Source organism: Denticeps clupeoides, chromosome 3 (assembly GCF_900700375.1).
Source record: "Denticeps clupeoides chromosome 3, fDenClu1.1, whole genome shotgun sequence".
NCBI classification, from domain to species: domain Eukaryota; kingdom Metazoa; phylum Chordata; class Actinopteri; order Clupeiformes; family Denticipitidae; genus Denticeps; species Denticeps clupeoides.
Genome location: NC_041709.1, coordinates 17,020,580 through 17,044,608, shown reverse-complemented (window position 1 = coordinate 17,044,608; position 24,029 = coordinate 17,020,580). Strand labels below are relative to the sequence as shown.

General features: G+C 38.5%; 1 protein-coding gene across 1 annotated transcript; it reads right to left on the bottom strand.

Annotated features, from left to right (window-relative positions):
• Positions 1-1,371: 1,371 nt before the first annotated feature.
• LOC114786455 (integrin alpha-M) lies at positions 1,372-23,071 on the bottom strand. The gene is made up of 31 exons (XM_028973592.1): positions 22,929-23,071; positions 14,633-14,756; positions 14,258-14,352; positions 13,051-13,118; positions 12,715-12,829; positions 12,481-12,611; positions 12,231-12,373; positions 9,191-9,341; positions 8,683-8,821; positions 8,508-8,581; positions 8,293-8,416; positions 7,184-7,323; positions 6,925-7,071; positions 6,626-6,820; positions 6,351-6,481; positions 6,038-6,186; positions 5,778-5,947; positions 5,530-5,652; positions 4,975-5,045; positions 4,696-4,837; positions 4,511-4,609; positions 4,328-4,410; positions 3,458-3,535; positions 3,226-3,310; positions 3,042-3,149; positions 2,918-2,947; positions 2,693-2,809; positions 2,509-2,610; positions 2,393-2,428; positions 1,978-2,088; positions 1,372-1,820 (listed from the first exon to the last, which is right to left on the bottom strand). The coding sequence occupies exons 1-31, from the start codon at positions 23,026-23,028 to the stop codon at positions 1,662-1,664; spliced, it is 3,540 nt and encodes a 1,179-aa protein (XP_028829425.1). The 5' UTR covers positions 23,029-23,071; the 3' UTR covers positions 1,372-1,661.
• Positions 23,072-24,029: the final 958 nt, after the last annotated feature.

Here is a 24,029-nt window from a genome sequence, read left to right as displayed (position 1 = left end):
TCAATGCACAAAACTACAGATTGGGCATCACGTCTGGCATTAAAGTCAAGTGTGTCATGATCCGGTCCGGAAGGGGTTTAAACCCTGTTCGTTTCTGTTCGTCATCGGGTCTCTCATGTGTAACATGTCTCCCCTTCCCTCCCCTCCCCTGTTGTGCGCCATTAAACCCCTGTATCGCGATGTCGTGCGATTGCGTCCTTCTATCTCGTCACGTCTTCGTCCTCTCTCTGTTCACCTGCCTCGTCATGCCTAAAGGCTGTGACAAAGTGAAACGAGGGTTATTAAAATTAATCTCATAATTTATGCAGCACGATGTAGACGTGGACGATTCTGCATCTGCAGTGCACAACATAATCGATTATACCATAATGACGTTGCTTGGTGATTTTCTGGTTGTGGCAGAAAGCAGTGGAAATAATGACTGTGGCCTGAATAACACGTGTCTGCTATTCTAACTCAATCAGTAAGACGGAGTCTGCAGCCTTGTGCTATTCAACACTCTCACTTGTGTTAATGAGAGGATCACTGAAATGATCTCAGCACATCCTTTTGTGGCAGGGCTGAAATGCAGTGGAAATGCAGTTTTTGGGGGGGATTAAGTTCTTTTTCATGGCAAAGAGGGACATTGCAATTTATCTGATCACTCTTGATAACATTCTGGAGTATATATGCAAATTGCCATAATAAAAATGAAAGCAGCACACTTTGTGAAAACCACTATTTCTGTCATTCTCAAAACCTTGTGGCCACAACTGTAGTCCTTGTCGGGTCTTGTTTGTCCATGTGTTTCCACTGTCCTGTATTATGTGCTTTTGTTGTCCCTCATCTTGTGAAAGTTGTGCATATGCGTCCTCTTCCTGCCTGCACCAACCGTCTGTTTCGCACAGTTAATAATACACCTACATTTTTGGTGTTTTGTTTCCCAACACAGGGAAGACAATCACTGATGGCAATGGAGACTGATTTAACAAATTTGAGACTGTCCTTATATGAAATATTTGCTAGGGTTATATAAGTTACCTAACTTATTAGTTAGGTTTATAGTTATAACAAAACCTTTATATATCTATAGTAGCCTGTTTGTATGCTGTTTCTGTGCCAAAGAAATTACACTTTTTGATATTTCAGGTTGATTATCATTAATGTTGCCCTTTGGGCCTTGGCAGCATGCTGTGATAGATAGGTGGGCCTTAAAGTTGAAAAGGTTGAGAACCTGGGCCATAATTTGTTCTCCAGTCTGAGGAATTGCTACATTTACTGATCAAATGTCTTTTGGTTTAATTTTAAATGTAATTTTTATTGTTTACAATCACAGATGCAGAATTTTGCTGTTTAATACAAGCTAAATGGCCTTATAAACTACAAGCATGCTTAAGAGGTCGAGAAAACTTTATTAATTAAATCAGATCAGAGATTTAAAAGATTGAATATTATTACTTAAAAGTAAAACATGAGATGTATGAGTCTCATATAAGACGCTTATATGCATGCAAACACAGGTGAACACAGTTCATGGGGTGGCAGCACCTCTCCAGTCATTTGGCTGAAGCACCCACCACGGTTTTGCACTCGGTTTGACAGCTGTTTCACTTTTAGCACAAGTGAAACAATTTCAAAAGTTGCTTCTTCCTTTATCTCTTTTCACGAACTGTTTATTCCTGCTATCCTTGCTGCTGATCTGGCTGCTGATCGCCGTTAATGAGGGGCTCTGTTGCAGTCCCAGAATCCTTCTGTTGTTCAGGATTTTCTGTATTGCTGACAGCATCCCCTTCACCTTCATTCTCCATTTCATGTGGCCGATCACGTTTAAAGAAACCACACTATAGGATAGAAGTGGAGAGAAAGCACATTAGTGCATAATTGGTGACATTGCACATTTCATCAGCAACACCAGGTTTCCCACAGAAACACAGTTTTTCATTTCACAATGTACTGTCTAACATATGAAGCTGAAATGGCAATGGTTTCATATTGTACCTTGTAAAGCACCACACATATAAGAATGAGTAGAAGCAGCCCTCCAAACCCTCCTGTACCCACAATCAAAGCTTTATTGGGAGGAATGATGAATTCAGCTTTCGTAGTACCCTGTAAAGAGGCAAATACATGCTAATGTCAGCATGGATGTACAGTAAAGCAGAAATCAGCAATGGAAACAGAGCCATGGTTGTATGTTGGTTGTATGTTGAGTCATAGCATTAATAAAATGTTACATAAATTGTTCACAATTAATTCATTAATTAAGTTAGATTACAATAGGACATTTAATCGGACAATCCTGTCAGAAACAGTTATCCATGTGAATATTCCTGTGCATTTCAATGTGATAACAGGCATGTGTTGCATAAACGTAAGTTTTTTTTTTAGACTCTTTATCATAAGAGAAAGTTACCTGCGACCAGTGAAAGTCTGTACTGGGTCCTTGAGCCTACAAATAAAACAAAAAGACTCTGTAGAAGACTATTCTTTTACTGACTATTACATATCGATCATTTGGAAGCAACTTACTCCTAGGCCTGTTCCTGTCTGGATGTAACGGGTTTCATTGTAGCTGATCTGAACCAGACTGCTGAACTGCCCTGCTACTCTGTTTTCTGAAAAATAGAATATCTGAAAAGACAATGTTTATTCATCTCTGCACGGGACAATAAAATGGAATTAGTATGTAATTAGTAAAACATCTAATAGTTACCCCTTCATTCAGACTGAACACTGCACTCACAGTAAGTCTAAATCGGACAGACTGTAATTTCTCTAAACTGGGAATGCTACATTTCATAGTTTTGCAGTTCAATTCCTTAGTGCAGTTCTGTAAAAAAGGTGTATGTAGAGCTTTGGTTATTATGCCTTCATTTCATATAACACATATTATGTTGACAAATCACAGAATTTGCTTACAAATCAAAGGATAACTTACTTCTGTTACAATACTCTTTGGGGTTCCGCACTGTATGAACAAAACTCTTAATTATTACTTGTACTGTTATTTCATATTTGATGTTATATATCTGGCTAGTTATTGAAGAAATAAACATTATTACCATAAGACCGGATACATTTGAGTTTTGAACTTCAAATTTGTTTCCAAGTATCCAAGGAAAGGTGAAGTTGACATTCACAGGAAGTGACATGTAACCCATGTTTGCAATCTGTAAGAGCAAAGCAAAATCAAGGCATCAAAAATGAACCAAAAGAAAGTGCATGAACATAAGGACATTGATTTACCTCAAAAACATGAATAATATCTTTAGGTCCTCTGTCTTCATGTGAGTAATTGATGTAAGTGGTGGACTCATGAGGGGCATTGAGACTGCGAAGAGATGCACTGACATTTTCTGACATGTTCATTCAATGTCCATATTTTTAAGTTGCTTAATCATGTTTAAAAAGTGAGGCCCATGACACATGCACATGGTTACACTGGATGCAAAACCCAATATATATTAGTCTGACTTACAATTTCACAGCCAAGTCAACAGCATATTTCACAGGAATGGCTTTAGATACGCTGGTTGTGTTTGGACTGCCATTGTCACTGTGGGGGGAACCAGAAGGAACAAACAATACATAATTAAACACTGATCATGACCACCCATCTAATATTGAGCAGGTCCCCCGATTTTTTTTTCAAACCCGCTCTGATACCTGGAATAGACCTAGATGCCACTAAAAGAACAAATCACTCAATTCAGGTGTTCCAATCACATCCATGTAAAATCAACCACCTAGGCATGCGGAGTTATTCTAAAAACATTTTTGAAAATCACAGAGGTCAACACATGCTTTCAGCAGAGTCAAGAAGAGAGCTTTGTGGAATGGTTTTACATGGCTGAGCAGCTGCATCCAAGCCTTACATCAAGTACACTGCAAAGCATTAGATGTGGTGATGTAAAGCATGAAACCACTGGACTCTAGAGCAGTGGCACGTTGCTCTCGTGCTCCTTTATCTGGCAATTGGATGGATGAGTCGGAATTTGGCAGATGCCAGAAGAAGCAATACGTGGGGACCTTACCTTGCTAAAGGGGACCTCAGTGGCACCTTGGCGGTTTGGGATTTGAACCCACAACCCTTGGGTATTACTGTGGGTTAATAATCTATTAATATTTATCAGGTATTCCTAATTCTAAATGATTTATCATATGTTTTTATACCAGGGTGGCCTGCTATAAAATAAATAGCATGATACACGTAACATAAAGTGAAAATTGTTCTTCACATTCCTTCTTTATTTTTCAAAACATCTTTAATGTCAGTCCATGAATGACCAAACTACAGTATTCGACAACAGCTATCAACCAAAACAATAAAGAGCAAAAAACCCAGTACCTGTGCGCTGCAATGGTCATTGATAAAGTATCATCCCAAATTTCTGCTTTTCTGGAGACGAGAAATGAGCTATTGAATGTGACCTAATGAAGACAGAGAGTGAGGAAAACATTGTAAATGGTAGGCGAGTTAAAGCCACATGATTTTCTGGGTAGTGCTTTTATAAATGTCTCTGTACCATACCTCAGTTTTACTGCGGAAGACAGGAAGACTCACACTGCATATGGTTTCCTCTGGTTTATTGTTATCACCTTGACAATTTGTCAGAATTCTTCTTGAGGCCTTGTTGTGTGAAGATACATAGAATTATGGAATATGCATGTGGCATTTCTAAAATGTCAAGAGAATAATTTTTACTGATCTATTACCTGCAGGACATCTAAGTTGGAGAAAGAAAGGCCTTTGTGGTAGTAGAAGGTGAGAGTGGTGTTATACGAGTCATCCTTGGTATTGGATAATGTCAAAATCACATTTAAATATTCATGTTCCATTACAATCAGTGCTCGAGATCTATAAAAAAAAAAGAATTTACCACTAGATATTACTATATACTACTTAAATTCATTAAAATATTTTATTATCACAACACAGCATCACAACACAGCTAATACAAACTACAAACTATAGACAAATAGAAAGATGCTTACGTGAATGAAAAATTCAGTTTTAGCCTCGACACACATGTGCCATTACTCCCACATGTCTTCTCAAAAGGCAGCTGTTACAGGAAATAAATGCAGCTTTTTCAACATTTAAGTTCGTAATCCATCGTATGACATATCTATCTGTTGAGGACTGACTCCGGCTCAGAGTTCCCGTCCGGAGTTTTACGTTGTCTATGTTGTCTTCCTAATTTCCTGATTGAACACAGCCGTTTGTCTGTGTATTGAAGCAAGGCTGATGTGTTATGTCCTCGTCCGATCACTGCTTTTTCCACTGTACCCATGGCTGATGTTTTGTGTGTTTCTGGCCACTGTGCCTTCTTTTGTTTATTAAATCCCCCTTTTGTTAGTTGTGTGTTCGTGTCTGTTTTTACCTGCCCTGCCTTGCCACCATGACACTATCTGCTACATTTTAATAGTTACTTTCTTGAGTAATCAGTAACTTTTTCTGTAATCAGTAACACAAATAATTTGGGGTCTATCTAGCTGAAGGATGTAAAAATCATGGACCTCATGCAGAGCACACATATCCAGGCTTACCTCCATTGTGGCAAAGTTTTTGTTCTCTACGTCAAGAATGCCATTTAAGTTGGAAGACTGATTCCCGGATTGTGAAAATTTGAGTTTAATTGCAACAGGGGAGAGTGTATCAGTCACACATTTCTGAAAGATAGAAAACATTCAAGTTGCTGTTACAACAAGTATATGTACTTGTGGCGAGGTAGGGGTTCGGTCCAATATGTCTATAATACAAGCCATATTGCTGGATGTCGGTTTGAGGCACGTACTGGCATGTAGATGTCATGCTTGGCACAAGTTGTCTCCTTTACTTTCAGGTCCAAGACTGAGCTTGTTTTTCTGAGTGCTTCTGTAGTTTTGGATAAAAAAGCTCGGCTCTTTGGTCTAACTGAGTCCAGATGAAGCTCATAGGTTATTGTAATTGCCTTAGTTGCTGTGTCTGAAGAATAGATGTAGATAGAAAATTAGAAACTCCCTTTTAGGACTATAATGTTTCCCACTTGTCTCAGACAAAATTAATTTTACCTACCTATGGAGCTATTGGTTTTTTCTGTCATTTGGAAGCACACTGTCAACTTCCCCAAATTTATGTCCCCATTTGAACAGTCAAAGTTGTCAATGTTTATCTCCGGATGTTCAAAGTTGATATTAGCAGAAACACTAAAAACTGGCCTGGTCCTGTATCAGAACAAGGTAGAAAGACAATTTTGTGATTTGTCCAACTGCATTGTTTTAGAGGTAATCTTATTTAAAATTATTATATACAGAGTTGCTAATGAAAATGAATATAACAAATAAAAATGATTAACTTGCTAATTATGGACATAGAATGCATTTATTACCTCAGAAGTACAGCCTTCCCATGTCCACCCACAATGATATCAGTCAGTCCATTTTGTTCCATATCCATTCGCCCATCAATGCTCACACCAAAGTGCTGCAAATTGTCTGATAATTTCCGGGCTTGGATATGCTAAAAAATGAACAGTCAGATTCAGAGTCCTATTATAGTAGATGACTCGATCAGCAGCTTATAATCATTCATCAGTTTACTTTTTAAATGGGTTGAATGTGAATGTGGAAGACATGTTAGCATATCCAGAATTTCTGGAATTACCTGGCTGAATTTCTGCTGAATTCCCATTTTTTCCTGACCAAGGTATATATAAATTGCCCCTCGCTGTTCATCCTCCAGTGGGGCACCGACAGCAACATCCCTCAGACTGTCTCCATTCAGATCTCTGAGAGAGGTAATGGAGGAGCCAAATCTGCCTGTGAAAGCTGTGATGTTAACTTGGCTTACTAGTTGAGTCTGTGAAGAAGAGAATTCATATGTGAATTCTTTCCACTTTTAAATTATTATTTTAGCATTCATGACTGTAAAATATTTCATTTAATTGCATTTAATGCAGTTACCGCTGCTGTGAGGGCATAAACGTAAATCTTGCCCTCTCTCCGAGGCTGGGTTTGGTGAAATAAAGGTGCCCCCACCAGAAGAAAGTCAGTTTCACCATCAGAGTCTAGATCCAGGACACATATTTCAGCTCCATAGTAGGAGCCAATCTAAAATGTCACAATTAAATTTCACAAACTATTAATAGATAATTAATCTAAATGCACTCTCAGAACTGTGCTTTTAGAAATGAAAAATGGAAAAAACAAGATCAAAGCCAACCTGTTCACTATCAAGTCTTTGAGTAACACTCCAAGCAGCATCCTTTCTGAAAAAAACAACCTGGCCTTTGTGAGAATACCTTGGAGCTCCAGAAAAGTACAGAGAAACTCCATTTTTCATTCCCGCAGCTACAGAGTATCCTACAATCGGCATAAAAAATTATGACAAAATAATTGGCATAAAAATGAATGAATGGCATAAACAATGGTACATATAGTTAAAATTATATACATTAATAGTCTATACAAATTAAGTTTTGTTATATGGTTAATACAGATACTGACTTTCAGTGAAGGACCCCTTTTGTGATCACCTTATGTGACATCTGCATGAGGATCCGGTAGAAAACCCCACAATCACAAGACACTTAATGAACTGCTTCATTTGAGCAGCATTCCACCTCTTTAGACACTTAGACATTTAATGGGTACTGGCATGCCACCATGCCATCTGGTGCTGTAATTAGTGAGGCCGTAGCCTTGTAGGTAACATACTCATCTATGAATCAGACCACCACAAGGTCACAGGTTCAAACCCCACTTACTACATTTACATTTACAGCATTTTACCAGACGCCCTTATCCAGAGCGACTTACAATCAGTAGTTACAGGGACAGTCCCCCCCTGGAGCAACTTAAGGTTAAGTGTCTTGCTCAGGGACACAATGGTAGTAAGTGGGATTTGAACCTGGGTCTTCTGGTTCATAGATGAGTGTTTTACCCCTAGGCTACTACCATCCCGAGCCTACCACCTGAGCCGCTCTATGACAGTGTTTCCCAAACTGAGGTGCACAACAATGGGGAGCAGAGGGGCCTAAGGGATTTGTAGCACAAGGTAGTCCCGCTGGGAGTGCAAAAATCCCGCTTACCACCATTGTGTCCCTGAGCAAGACACTTAACCCTAAGTTGCTCCAGGAGGAGCAAGGGGAGCATTTTAAATGTAAATGTAAATGATTAATTGTTCTATTTAGAAGACTTAGGACATGGAATTGTACTAGAAAGTATGCCTAATTATTGTGACTCATTAAACTCAACAAGCTATAATGTCAAAATTACATTTAATGAACAAAAATTATTTTCCATATGTGGTTCAGAACAGAAAAAACTAACCCATGTATGAGTCCTTTTCCATATGTGGGTCAAAAATTTCAGTTTCATTTTTAGAATTCACTTTTCTTTCATAAAGGGAACCACGCCAACTGTTGGAGCCCACTGATCCCAAAACCAGTGTATTCTGTAAAAGAACAGGAACACAAATTTTGTGTCACAGTGCAACTTAGAAGGCTTCCAGTAGTAAAATGTTCATCAATCTTTGTTAATTTAACCTTAGTATACACTGCACTGAATCCACTCTGAGACACTTCTTTAAGCAAGTTCCCTCCAAAAGCATTTTTGGAACCTGAAAAAGGCAGTTAAATAAAATATTTTGTCTAAGTGAAAATGATTTGTATGTATAGTCACTAAAAACACATTATCAATGAAAAAGAGCAAACAAGTTACCCTCAATGTTGAAGATTTTAACTTGTAAGTTGTTCAGGAGTCCCGTTAGTCCATTGTAATTCTCAATGTAGAAAGTATTGTTGACTTTTGGGTCAGATGCTATATGCATAAGATTCTCTATTTTCACTTCATTACCAACCTGCCAAAATTAGAAGTTTCACCTCAAAATGAGAAGTTTCATCTCACTGATGGTCAGCTACTGGTCAAACTGCTTTAAAGAATGTTTTTAGGCACATTCTAATTTCATGCTAGCAAATAACAAAGCGGATGTGATAAAGGTGGGGAGCGAAATTACACAATGGTATGATTTCAAACCTACATGCTCGTTTTATGACTTTAGATTCATCAACACATACACATGCAAATCGATATGCCTATTAGTACCAGAGAGGGTACCAGAACCTTAATAAGTTCATAAAAAAATCATTGAACAAAACATTCTTCAAAAACAGATTTAACAATAGCATGGGACATTTTGTAGGATGGCAACATAGAGACATGCACTTACTGCAATAATATAACGGATGACGGCATCATTATCAAGTTCCTTCAGCAAACGTGGTTTCTTTAGGTCAGAAGGATTTCCATCAGTGATAATGACTATGACCTTTATTGCATCTGGGACTCCACCAGCTGTGGGGTTCTTAAAAAGATTTTCACTGGAAAAAATGTTACATCAATTTTAGGATTCATTTGACTGAAATTAGATTAATAAAATATTACATATTTATTTTCTTTTGACATACTGAACACGTAAAATGTTTTATAGGATGTAAAAAAATGTAGTTCTACTTTCATTCTTGCTGATCCACATAAATTGCTTAAAAGCAAAATTTTTCTTGGACAGATGATTAATTAAAAAATTATTTAAGTGTATAAAATCAAGCAGCGATTGATTCAGGCTATCTTTACAAACATTTTTTGTAAAACAAATGTCTTGTTCTGAAGAGCTCAATGACTTCATGTGATATGCCACCATCTTTGCAATGAGATTGTTTGTGAGAGTTCATACCTGCTGGACATTGTGAATGAGTGCTGAAGCTGAAGTGTTTAGAAACAACACCAACTCAGCCTTGAAGCGGAAGACTACAGTTGCAGTTGCAGAGAGAGTCAAAGACTGCTATGGTGTATAAAAGCTGCCAACTAAAGAGTTCCATACTTATATTTGTATTATTGTAAGCACAAATGGAATGGGTTTCCACAGTCAAGTTGCTGCACACAAGCCTCCAGTATAATTTCATTTCAGGAAGCTTCCATACATGCTGTCTGCTGTACAGTTTATTTGACTTTTACTTATGTTCCTCTATGGGCACTTCCTTGCATGTTCTCCGAAAGTAATAATGAATCATAAACTATTTGTAAGTCAATGCTCCCCTGGCCTAGATGAGAACATCAGTTTTATTCAGTTTAAAACAATTGCATTCTACCAAGATCATGTACACTGAAAAAAAGAACATGTTGGATTTACTTAATTCAATAGTGGATATAGGTTGCACACAGATTATTTGCTTTGACAGCAACTTGAATAATTGTGTTAAATTAACACAAGTTATTCATATTCAATAAACAAGTGTATTTTGTGTTGATAAAGTATGAATGAAACATGTTTTGTTAAAGTAATTTAAGCTCTTTGAACATTTTAATCCTTCTCAATTTTATCACTTTTTCTCAACACAATTTAATAACATTTACTCCAATACTGTTTGGTCACTTAAAAACTACATATTATTTTCATATTACATGTTTATATTATATTCTAGTGTCACAAGTTTACAATGGAGACCTTAAAGCATATTGTTTGTGTTGTTCTCTTCCAAGATGGTTGCCTGTAACCACTAGTAACAAAATGTCTAACTACACTGCAGTGATAGAAGCTAAAGAATCAAACTGACATTATTGTTCTACTGTAATACAAGTCAACAGCTTTGTCAGTTTTTTAGTGTTTTATCAACTCAACCACAACAGAAATTAGACGTTTTCTTTTGAAAAGGGTTACAGGCAACCATTTTGCAAGAGAACATTACAAACATTCTGTTCAAGGACTCTATTGTCAAGATTAAATTAAAAAAATTGTAATTGTAAACAATTTGATGTAACTATTGACCTGATTAATAGAACAATCATTTATGTCTAATGTCTAATACTTTTCTATTAACATTGTCTAATTCAGATACAAATTGGTAAAACAGCTTTGCATGTCAAAACCTTTATTCAAAAACAAACAGTGAACAGTAATACTGAGTGTAAAAAAATCAAACATTGACATTATCATGCCATCTTTGTTTAAACCAGCATTCAAAATTCTAACTTTTATTCTAAATTATAAACATGGATGCTTCAGGATGAGGACCTCTGCAACTTCGTCAAACTTGCTGTCTGTGAGGTAGACTGTGTGCTTGACTACCTCCTGGATCAAGCCCTCTAATATATCAGATTTGAGTTTTTTGGAAAGCTGCGTTGGCCTTCTCAAGCTTAATTTCTGAACCATATGTGAAACGGGGAACACGAAACAAATCTGGTCATGGAGCCCGTGATGACATAGAAGCTGAAAGAATCACAGTGCTGTCACTAGAACAGGGTGAGGTGTCATCAGGATTGCTGCTTGATGAAAAGGAGGAATTGTGTTCATCTTGTTCTTGAGGTTGACAGGATGTGTATACAACTGTGAGTGTCGCTTTGTCCTGCATTTCATCCATTGAAGTTAAGTTCATAAATTCGTCGCCAAAAAGCGAGTCCATGAACTGTAATCAGAAGGGTTGCGTTATTTTACACTGAGTCTTTATCTCAGTCTCCAATTCAGCCAAAGTTGAGGGCAGACCAAAAGGAAACATGACCCTCTGGCTACTGTTTGGTCCAAGGATAACTCTGAGAATAGCTTGAGTTGTCATGGTCTCACTTCACTGTCTTTGGGAAAGAAAAAGAAAAATTAGTATCAGTTTTATAACATGAGGAGTTATTCAACAAATCTTATCTTTTACTGTCAAAACTAATATTTTAAGAATCTGACAACTAAACCCTGCAAAAGACAAAACCCGCGAGCAAATAAAGTCATGGCACTTATTCAACGTTTATGTTACATCGTTATGTTACTCTCAAGACATTAAACTACAATTGGCTGAGATTTTCACAATATTAAATAACTTACCGACAGAAATCGTGGTGTGAAGTTCCGTGAGTACTTGGACCTGACCATGACTGTTAACTTCTTCGAGATTGCGTGCGATATCACGATAGTACTTTCACATCAGTACTTTATTGAGTCACTTCATCCCAACATGATCCGAACAAATTCGTGTGCCCTCTATACAAACCATGTAGTTTATAAACTATACAGTTATGTTTAACTTTAGAACATGAGACAGTTGTGTTAAATAAACCCAAGATGCTTAAATAAATCCATGACATGGAGAGTCTCTTTTTTCAGTGTAGGAGGTCACCTCCTTATGGCCACCCTATGACATAATGGCACTTAGAGCCTGAATACTTTTTAATTTAATTAAATGTTACACTGTTGTTACACTGGAATACAAGTGCAAAAAAACACTTACACAACATACTGCATTGCTCCATATGTGTTGGTCAGAGCTTTCATGTGTGGCTCTTTTTCTAGTTTGTCAAAGGCATGTCTATTTTGAAAGTCCTTAAATGTGAAAACGGTTCTAAATTTTGTAGAGAACTGGACAGCTGCAAACTGAAATGAGAAGATCCTTCATTATTATACATATAATGTTATTAGCCCAAGATTAATATTTGACTGAAAAAGGTTGTGATAGTCTTTCATTGTAGTTTAAAGACAACCTGTATTGATGCATTGGCAAAGTGCTTCATGATGTTCTTGATGAAATTTTTATTTTCGTTAAAATGGGTTGTTTCCATGCTCCGAGATCCATCAAAGAGAAAGACAAGATCAACACTCTTCTTAACACATTCTGAAATTAAATGAATGGGAGAGCTCACATTCAGCACTTGTTAAAGAGAACAACTGGAGATTGGTCAGGAATGTTCACTGTGGTCTGACACAAAAGATCAGACCTTGGAAAGCTGATTGAAATTGGGAAGTGACAGTCAGCTGGTCATTGAGCTGATGGCATAAACTGTTGAAATATGGGGTCCCATCACACTCATGAACCCAGGCTGGACTGCAGATCTAGTGAAAGGCAATAAGACTAATATTAAACATTTGACAGAGGTTCATAGTTTTTCAGAAATCCCACTGACTTTACCCTTAGGGTTTATTCCGAAGGCGCTGAATACTCATAAAGCAGTATTTAAACATATATGAAGGCCAAAACCTGAAGACTGGAAGATCAAAATCCACAGAAGTGCATAAACCAACCATTGTGAGACAGAAAAAGGTGAGAAACTCACAGTGAACTGTACAGGTGATGTAGGTTTCACAGCCATCGACATGCCCATCACCTGAACAGAGTCCTCTTCTGTGCAATAAAAAATGAGCAAAGCTGCTATTATGTAGACACTTCCATTAAGATTTTGTCATTTGTAAAAGCTTTACCACTCCTGTTACTAATATTATGTGTAATATTATATTATCATGGTCACTTTAAGGGATGGGCAGCTCGGAGGAAAGAGTTCTTTTTTTTTTTTACGAAACAGAGCATATCAGATGTTGTAACAGGATGTGTGACTCAAACAGACAGTTTCATAAATTCACAAGTAGGAACAAAGAACGACATCACAATTTTTGAGGTCTAGTCTAATGCAACCATGTAGCAGTGGCCAACACAATGCAAAACCAGTACTTGAGTTAATATTTGTGTACTTTGGGAGTTGAATTTAGGAGTCAGCTATTTCTTAGTGATTCTTAGTCAGTTATCCATTCTGGAACTAGGATTCATCACAATACAATGTACTGTCTTTACTGCAGATCTTCCGTAACATCCTGGCACCCCTGACCTACAGGGTGATCACATTTCTTTGTCATGGTTCTAGTCCTGAATATCCTTATGTGCCTTTCTATGCCTAATTACATCATTATTTAATCCTCAGCTTTCCTGACTAATCAATTTCTTAGTTGTGTTTTTATGCTGACATTTTTTGAAGATTTACATTTTTTATAGTGTTTACAGCGGCTTAGCGGGACCTGATCAATCACAGCCGCTGCTCCATTAGGCTCGATTGATCAGGACCCTTTATAATTGTACCTGCAGGACACACAGGTTGTTCTGACTTGAAGTTCTACAGGGTTTCATGGTCATGTTGTACAGGGTTTTCAGTTTGTTTCTGTATGTTTAGGCACACACTTCTCCACCACACCAGTTTCAGGCAAATCTGACTTTTCAGTTTGGAAACTGGGTAGTGTTTATGTAGCCTGTCCTGTGTCTTGTAACCTTAATTATCCTATTCCAATGCATGGCCATGCAATAATATTTTTCTTTTTGTCACCAGCGGGGCTGAGCATAGTGTCATACACAAAGTCAAAACAAAATGAACAAAAGCTTCAAAATAAAAGCGAAGAATGTTAATTGATCATTTCAATAATTCATGATGTATGAGGCAACTACTAAAAACATGTGCACATTCAACACTGAAGTCAGCCTATAAGACACAAACATACCTTTTATATCAAGTGCTTTGCAAACTGTACTTTCACTTGAACACTTAAAGGTGCCACCAGTTTTGTTTCTTTGTAAGGGTGCACTGACAACGATCCTGCAAATGAAACAAAAACAAACAAACAAATATTTATTTATTAAAATAGCTCTTTTCCTATTTTTCCATGTCTGCTGGTCTTCACAGGCGATTGAGCATTATAATGTGAAAATTAAACATTATTAGAGCAGAATTATCTCAATTATATGGTGTCTGGGTGTATTAGCATATGGACTATTAAATAAAATTACAAAGTGATTTGCATTGGCTTGGATAAATATATTTTAATATATTAAATTTAATATATTATTTTTAAATATGTATTCCTTCAGTGTCTTACCCACTGCCATTTTCAAACTTGTACTGCAGTACTTTGTATCCAAAATAATCTTCTTCGGGTGTGCTTCCATTGTAGATCAAATGATTTTCAGTGTCTATGTTGAACGCCAGAGAGACAGAAACAGCTGGGGGGAAAGCAACAGAATATTCATTTGTCATTTTTTTCTGAATAGTCTTCCAGCCAGATGTTCTGTATTTAATATGTACTGGGAACAGCTATCACAAATATTTGTGTCTCTTGTGCGGCCTTTCTGTGTTTTTATAGCTTTTTTTTGGTCCCCAGTATGTAACTTATGCTAAAGAACAGATGGCTTAGCTATCACAGCTGGTGTTGTGTGATTCATGCAACTGAGAAGTATGGGATAGTCTTACGGCAGTAAAGAGGTAAATTAAATCTAAATCTGACTGTGATATTCAGTTTGAGAAGAACTGAATAAATGCAACATCCAAAGAATATATATGTTGGTCATACATTATACACTAACACAAAAAAACAATAACAATATGCTTTCTTAATATTCATATTCAGCAATATTCAAAATATGTGTGAAATTATATTCTGTGCTTCAATTCAAATTCCATATATAACGTTCTATATTAAAAATGTGTGTTTTGTTATGATATTGAAATAACCAGGGGACTCCAAATGTACAGTTCATTAGCAATCATTCAATGTAATAAGGTCATTACAATCTGCATGGTACTCTGTGAAAAAATCAAACTTTTAAAAGGCACTTTTATGGTTAGAATTACAGAATAATACATGTTTGATGTGTCATGGTCATTAGTTGACATGAAATTGCCAGTTTTTACCTTGCAGGTTAAAATCAATTTAATCTTTTTCATCATTTGATGCAATACAACATGAGTCTAATCAGGGCACAATATCTCCGCTAGACTATTCAATTAAATGAACAGGTAGAGGCTACGAAATAAGAATCATTATAATTTATATATAATTTAAGTTAAACACAAACACCAGATAATCACTTCTGCAAGTCAAGTTGATGAAGGTGCCAGGGAATAAATAAAATCACCAAACGAAAGAAATTACAACCCTGGTGAATTTACAAATGGTTCCACCAGCGTGACAAGAACGCACTTTCAGTTCCAACCAGTACTGATTCAGTTATTTTCCACCCACAGCAATCTCACTGTAACATTCGTGCCACCTCTGCCACGCCCCCAGCAGTCGAACTCTCCCATGTATTAGTGTGTGTTCTTCCGGGGCTCACTAGTACCCTGATTATTCCCACCTGTTCTTCATCACAGGTAAGTGGTGGTAATCACGGGTGCTTAGTGGGGTAATGACTTCTGATCGGTGATTGGTTAGTTTAGCGGTAATGGGTCTGTCCACTCCTCTTTATAACCAGCCGGTCCCTCTAGTCCTGCGTTTGGTCTCCCTCACACAACCAGGAGTTCCTCGCCGCACTGCATGCTGGCCTTAAACGGCAGTGACTGTGAACCCCACGGTAGGACAGGAACTCAACTCTCCCCTCTAGTCTCACTACAGCTCACTACACGCCGCAGCTCCCGGAGACACCGGTTCGAGGCCTGTGAAGGACAAGGGCGATCTTCAGCTCTCACGCTTAGGGCCTCGCTGAGGATCCTGCAACAAGACCTCTTGAGGAGAGGCGTGGCACTACAAGAAGGGACATTTTAGTTGTTTCATTTTTTCCTGAGTTGAAAATAAATACGCCATTCTCATTTTTCAACCTGCGTCCTCCATTCATCACCTGAGCTAGAGGGGAACGTGACACTCACCCCAAAAATGTGCTGTTTGCAGCCTAATTCTCCCATATTTTTGTGACAGATACTGGACGAAAGGATAATGGCAATTATACAAAATATAGACACGAAAAGAAAATGCAGACATAGTAAACACTACTTCGGTTGGTGTCTCTTAATATACACAATAATACCAAACAAAAAAGATGTAGAGAAAAGAGCTAATGAAATTTCTGCAAATACACCAGAAAAAAACATACATGACACAAACACATTAGATACATTACTGAAACATAGTGATAATTAACCAGAATTATTGACCACTTGCGACTAGAAAACAAAAAAAAATAATATATTTTAAAGCAGAAAGGTGTTATTGGGATAAAATATAAAGCCCATGAAATAGATCAGGCCTTACATCTAACCCGCAACCAACCACCGCAACCTACCACCAAAGACAACACTCTGTACAAATAACATCTATAAGCCAACATGGTTGAAAAATAGCCCTGGTAAAGGTGACGTGATTCCCCACAAAGCGCTTAAGTTCCCGGTGGAAGTATGGCTATTCGGTCCCCACAGTGACGTTTGCAATGGGCAGAAGCTTCCTAGCCCCAGGGTATACCACAGCATCTTCCACTAAGCCGTTTCCCAGCAGGCTGGGATTGGCAGATGGGGCCTCTCTTCAAACATCAGCTGAACATCAGAATGAAGAATATTAAGTTGAATGATGAGCAGTGATATTACATGCTAACTACAGTTGTTGGAGCAGTTCACACACCTTTTCTGGTTGTAAGGTCCGAAGATGATCATGACATGTTATGTTGAACCTCTCACACTGGCCTGTTCGAAATTTTGCCACTGTGCTTGCATTCTGATCATGGGTGGGGAAGGCTTGTGTAAACATTCTGGATTGTCTTGGGTAAGACACTCGCCTATGAACCAGAAGACCCAGGTTCAAACCCCACTTACTACAATTGTGTCACTGAGCAAAACACTTACTGATTGTAAATTGCTCTGGATAAGGGCGTCTGATAAATGCCATAAATGTAAAATTTTGACAGGAACAAATGGCTACTGTGTTCAAGGAACAACTCTTTTTTTTTTTAACATTAATAATATTAGACAATCCCAAGGCCAAGGACTTGTTTCTTATGCTGAACCGGAGGGGCCGTTTGTCCCTTTACTACTAGCACGTCAGTGTTAGGTTTGACACCTAATTTATGGGTAAGCCAGTGACAGTTGCTGTAAAATACAGTTGGTCAAAGAATGCCTGTGTGACTATTGTGAAATTAGAGCCTGTATCCAGCAAACAGTCCACTGCTATTCCCCAATATCAACTACAAACACAGGACAATTAGCAATAAATTGAGAGGGGAGAAGCGAGCGAACGCTGTTAAAGGTCGAGCACATGCTGTTGTATTTTATATAAAAGGAGCCAGAACGGGGGGGGACTTGTGACTCACAGCAAGTGGGACGTGGCCCTTTCTCAGCAGCAGACATCAGACCCTCCCTGTCCCTGGATTCTGCCACCAGCACCGTCCCCGTGGCCACCTTAACGCACAAAGGCAACTATTGTCCCCTCCGGCCGCCCTAACAGCAATCTCATTTGTACTTTAGATAAATAAGTATTAAATGGTGACTAAAAGGCTTAGATAAAGAAAATAACATTTATCTGGCTGCCAGATAAATGGCAGGGCAAAAACATATAGAAGTCATTCTTTTTTACTAGAAGCTATTCAAATAAAAACGCAACATTATAATATGCAAAAAATAAAGCTCTGTAATTCACCTTTTTATTATTTGTAATGCTTGAAGGCAGTGATGGCCTAGTGGGTGAGGAAATGGACCTGTAATCCCAAGGTTGCTGGTCCACCTCCACTGAGGTGCCACTGTACTGCCCAACACATTGCTCCCCGGGCACCTTTCAAGGCTGCCCACAAGTGATGGGTGCAGAGGACACAATGACAATTGCTTTCACTTAAAGCACACTTTTCATGTGATATCTCAGCCCTTTATTACATGTCTAATAAAATAATACATAATGTTCTTTGGATGTGGCAAATGCCAGAAGTTTATTTAAAAGCTGAAACTCTGTGAACGTCATAATCAAATGAACAGTCAGCTGTGCTGTAGTTAGCCCATACATGGTAAAACATGTAAAGGAAGTAAAACCATGACACACAATGTTCACTTGTGTGACAGACCTGTGGTCTGATCAAACATTAATGCAGCTCAAACTGGCTGTGCAGATGCAGATCAGTTGGAGGGCCCATGTTGTTTCAATCTCCATCCAAGCTGGTCAGCACTACAAACTCTGATATCAGAATGCCTCAGTGCTGAAACGGATGAACTGGGGCTGAGCGCACTGTGTGAGTATGATTATCACCCTTAACAAGATGTGCAGGTACATGAACGTTGCTATAGCTTACATGTTTCATTCACATCTCCAAATTCCACATATCACGATGCATGTTTACTTTTTTGCGATGTGCTGGAAAAACAAACCTGGTCTGTAGAAGCCACATTTGAGAAAGTACAGATTTAATAAAAGTCTTAATAAAAAAATACACAAGACGCCTTTAGCTGTCTTCAATTGGTCAGAATTGTTTAGGTGCATATATAAATCCTATTGACCCAGCTCTGACATGCCTACCAAGACAAAATCATATTTTTATCATGACATTTTCTAGTGGAAATTATACAAAGTTTCCAGGCACCATCTAGCCTAATAAGTTGTACTCCCCGTCTTTACACTTCTACTGCAAGCAACACATGTAGGCGGAGTAGGTGTGAACTGCAGTCTAAATGTGAAATGATAATTACCATTAGGAGTCTACGTGATGCTACACCTTGTTGCAGAGCAAAAGCAGTCTTGCACATTTGCTGCCTAGTGCAAAGACCCCAGCAGTCAAATCTCAAGTAAAACTACATGATATCCACAACCTAGTTTCCTCAGCCATCAAGTCATCATAAATGCCCTGTATGAACAAACTTTATATAGACAATGATGTATTGTTTAGATTGTAATTTTTTTGTGGTGCATAATACTGTTGAAAGTGAAAGTAATTTGTTTTTGTTATTGTTTGCAAAATTACGGGAATTTAGTGTCTAATTTAATTCCTTCTCTAATTTCAGTTGTATCAGTTATAAAAAAAACAGTTATTTCAGTTGTATCACAGCCAATTTTTCCCAAACGTCACAGAATTTAACATGACTGCCTGCTCCATCAGCTACTTTAATAATACCACCTTCTTTTACAGCCAGCTCTGGAGGTCATGCCCGCTCCTGCGACAAACACCCGAACAGGCCCATCAAAAATGGTTTTCTAATTAAAATTAGTGTTGTGTTTTGTTTGCGAACGATTTGTTCAAAAAGTACAAATCTTTATAGGGAATGTACTGAACAGAATCCCTTTCTCAAGTGATTTGTTCATTTAGCAGCTCAGTTGAGCTGTCAGCAGCACAGCTAGTGAGCATTTATTCCATATCCTTGATATCAGATATCCAAGTCGTCAACTAGTTTGCTCTTTGGCAGCACTAGTTGGCCATTTTGCTGCACTAGTGCAACAAATATTCTTACTAGTCAGAATCCACTAGTCACCCCATGGATGTTGACGTTCACGTTAGAGCAGGATTGGGGAAGGGACAGGATGATAAGGCAAAGGTGATATGTGAGGAGATAAAACAGGAGCGATCTTACTTGGTAAGATGTGATTGAGAGCCAAGTCGAACTGACAAAAGCCAATAAATGAGCAGCTGGCAGTGGCCATCTTGCCAATTTGCTCCGTGTTGCTCCTGGTCATGTGGATGGAATCATGAGACAACTACTATGTGCATTAGTAGTACTAGTGGGGCACAAAATGTCCACTAGTAGTACTAGTTGCCCCAAATGCAAATTAGTGGGTGGGTGAGGCACAGAAATGGAACTGTAAGAGGGATGTCCCAGGTCCATGGCATTCTGTGCTTTTGTCTTGCATAAGAGGTTCCCCACCTATGTCCTTGTCAAATGGCCTCCCCCAGGCAAGAGGTGTGAAATGCCAGCCAATTGCTTGAGGTGTCACGACTCAGGAATTTCTTTTCCTTTTCCATCAGGAACTGGGGTGTTTTTCCCCGGGCTCTCCCTGTTTTCTCAAGGGTCAAGCGGCTGTTCTGCAGCTTGGCTGCTGGCTTTTATCTCTCTTCCTCTATCCCTTTCTCTAATGCTTGGTTTTACTGCTATTGCTAAAAAAGAGAGAAAGTGAATGTACTGTCAGATAATGTATGACTATGAATAGGGTGTATACTACTAGTGGATGATTCACTGGAAAATGAAACCAAAATGCTAAACATCATTTAATTTCAATGTATTTTAAAAAATTGTCAGTTTTTCAGACATTTGAAACATGGTTACCTATTCAATTATTGTTAAAGCTAATTATTTTCATTACCCAGACATTCAAAATCAGTTTATATATGTTATATTGAAAAGTGCATCAGGCTTAATTAAAATATTCATATAATGCAACATAGTTTCAATCTGAGTACTGGCTATTATATATTAAACTTTAAGATGCTGCTACCAGTGGACTAGTACTAGTGGAAGCAAGTGGGAAAGATTTTGATTGGTCAATGCTTAAACTGTGTGCTAAAAGCCATAATGTGCATGCTCTGGATTACAGAAAATTGTACTCTTAACAGGCTCACAGTATATATTTATTTTAAATTTAAAATCTATCTTAAAATACAAAATGCACTTATCATAGAAAACAGTGGGTGTCAGAGCAGCACAGTGTTATACGCGTACTGTCTGAAACCAGCTTATGGCTTTGACCAGTAAAACGGCAAGAAGGTTCAAAGTGCAGTTCAGCAAGCTCTTGAAAAGTATGTGGTGGGATCATGAGGGTGACGCACAGTGGTGCCGTTAAATATGTCATTATTTTGTGACAAGAACAGCGCTTTCATCTCTGAAGCAAGCGCAAACCCTACATGTCACATTAGGGTGCATGTCCCCCTTTTTTTTGTTGCCTTTTTTGTTGTTTGCATCATCACAACATTCTGCTTCTGTCATGTTTATAAGTCTTTCAGACTATAATGCATTTTTGGCCATTTTCAATGGAACCTTTTCAGTGCGTACCTTCATAGTCGTACATTATCTGAGAGTACATTCACTTTCTCTCTTTATTTAGCATAGCAGTAAAGCCAAGCATTACAGGGTTAATATTTTCTCATTTTTGCTGGACAGCCAGGTCCCATTTCTATGTCTTACCCACCAACTAATTTCCATTTGGGGCAACTAATTCTACTAGTGAACAAGTTGTACCCCACTAGTACCAGAAGTGCACTTATTTAGAGCGCATTAGTAGTACTAGTGGACAGTGTGGACCTCCACCAGAAGTACTAGTAAACATTTTGGCCTCACCAGTACTACAAGAAAGGTCAAACAAGTCTTTAACAAGTTAACTCTACTACAAACAGGACTTCCAACAAGCAATGGTGGGCAGTGGGGGCCTAGAGATTAAGGAAGCAGCCCTGTGATCAGAACATTGCCGGTTTGAATCCTGATCCGCCAAGCTACCACTGAGGAGCACTAGGCACCATCCCCACACACTGCTCACCAAGGGTGATGGTTAAAAGCAGAAGACACATTTCCTTGTGTGCACCGTGTGCAGTGTTTCACAATGACAATCACTTCACTTTCAATGACCATGAGACACATGCATCTGACTGTCTTCACACGCTCTCATGCCGCTCTCACAATCATCTCTCTCTCTCCAAATAGGCTAAATATTTTTAGTGAAATGTCATTGACATGTATTAGATCTTTTCCTCCGTAAGTCTGAGCATTAACTAAAACAGCACTAAAAATAAACCTATAACCTGTCTCACCCCCTGACAATGGAACAGACAGGTCAAGACTGGGTGAACGGGGCAGCGTGCTGTTGGTGGAGGCGTTTAGTGGAATGTCACTCTCACCTGTCTTCAAAGCTTGAGAGCCTTGAACATTTAATATGACATGTCGAGAGATGACATCACTAGGCATGCCCAGTCAAACTGCTATTGTATGAAAAAAAACATTCCATCTGACTTTGAAATTTTATTAGCCTTTGAATTTGAAACAACTGAAACAATGTTTTTGAATATTTGGTGTCTACAATTTCCCTGTAAATAATTTTCAATGGCAATAAATTCACAGTAAAAAGATTCAAGGACCAATATTCGGTGTGCTCAAATTCAACTCCTGAAATTCAGGGTCATCCATCAATATAAGCATGAGCAATCGATCAATGATCAACCCCCCGCCCCATAAAAGATCATGATTTATAAAGGAGTTTATTTTTACAAAGAAATCTTTTGAACAATTTTTTTGTCTTCTGTTGTGTTCGATGTAACAACTGTTAAATGTGTGCACTGCTCCACTGGGACAAATAGAGGTCTCTGAATGTAATTGAATTGAACTGAATTTACCCTTTCGCAGGCACAATGCAAAGATTATTTAATGCAGGAAGGTTACAGGAAGGCCACACCAATAGCAGTTCCTCATATTTCAACACATATGACCATAATGCACAACAATTAAAATTAACTCACATATGGCTCCAATTAAGATGGCATTGTAGAGATGTTGTTGATCAGGCATCTTAAGTCTTCTTTGACAAATTTCAAAAAAGGATTGCGAGACTACGCACATGTGTAATGTAACATCCTGTCAACGTCTGTTATTTCCTTTTCTCTTTCAGTGACCCCACCCTCACTCAGTCGCTCAAGTATGGAAGGCCAAATGGGCCATAAACCAACTGCATTTTAAGGCTTGGTTTTAGGCTAATAACACAAGTTTTTATGACAAAGGCTTTATGAAAGGCCAAACGGGCCATAAATCGTCTGCATTTTAACGTGTGGTTTTAGGCTAAAAACATATGCTTTTATGACAAAAGCACTGGTTAATAGTAATGTTTCAGTCTTTACCTGATCAGTTTGCGTTTTCTATCAATATGTCAGAGTTAGGGCCTGCCACACGGTAAGTTTGTCTCTGCAGCCTTTGTGACATGGCACGTGCTGCAGCTGCCTCTGGATTGATCCGAAGCATACTGGCTCTCACTCTGGATCTTTGGACACGAATGCCCTCTGCATGCAACAACGCCCTGACAGCTTCTTAGCCAAGCTGATCATTACCACCAACTCCTCAATAGTGTTGTCCAAATCTGCGTCACTCATGGCAGAATATGACATGGACTTCAGAAGCCAAATGCCTGGAAAAAAGAACAGAATTCAGCCTAGCCCTATGTATGCACATAAATCAGGAATGATGGGACACAGGTGACTGTCAGGTGACGCCTCAGATGACGAATTGTGTTCCTTGACACATGCAGGATTTCAGCGATCTGTGTGCTGGTGAAGCCACAGCTGTGAATTGATCACTTCATCGATGGTAGGTTGAAAGAACGATGTAAGTCGCTCTGGATAAGGGCGTCTGCCAAATGCCTTAAATGTATGTTATGTTTCATGTTCACCGTGTTATCGGATGTCTCCCCTGTCTTGTTCTTCACTGATTAAACCAGGGTTTTGTGACATTGTGCGAAAGTGTCCTTCTTCCTCGTCATCTTTTCATCATCTCTGTTCACCTGCCTCGTCATGCCAGATGGTTGTGACAAATGTAAATGTGACAATGGAATGGCATAACTGGGTGCACCT

Coding starts and splice junctions, on each gene's coding strand:
- LOC114786455 (XM_028973592.1), bottom strand. CDS start 23,028: ATGTGCGTAGTCTCGCAATCCTTTTTTGAAATTTGTCAAAGAAGACTT. Junction 5,046..5,529: donor AAAACTTTGCCACAATGGAG/GTAAGCCTGGAT, acceptor TTCCTGTAACAG/CTGCCTTTTGAGAAGACATG. Junction 2,948..3,041: donor CAAATGTATCCGGTCTTATG/GTAATAATGTTT, acceptor TTGTTCATACAG/TGCGGAACCCCAAAGAGTAT.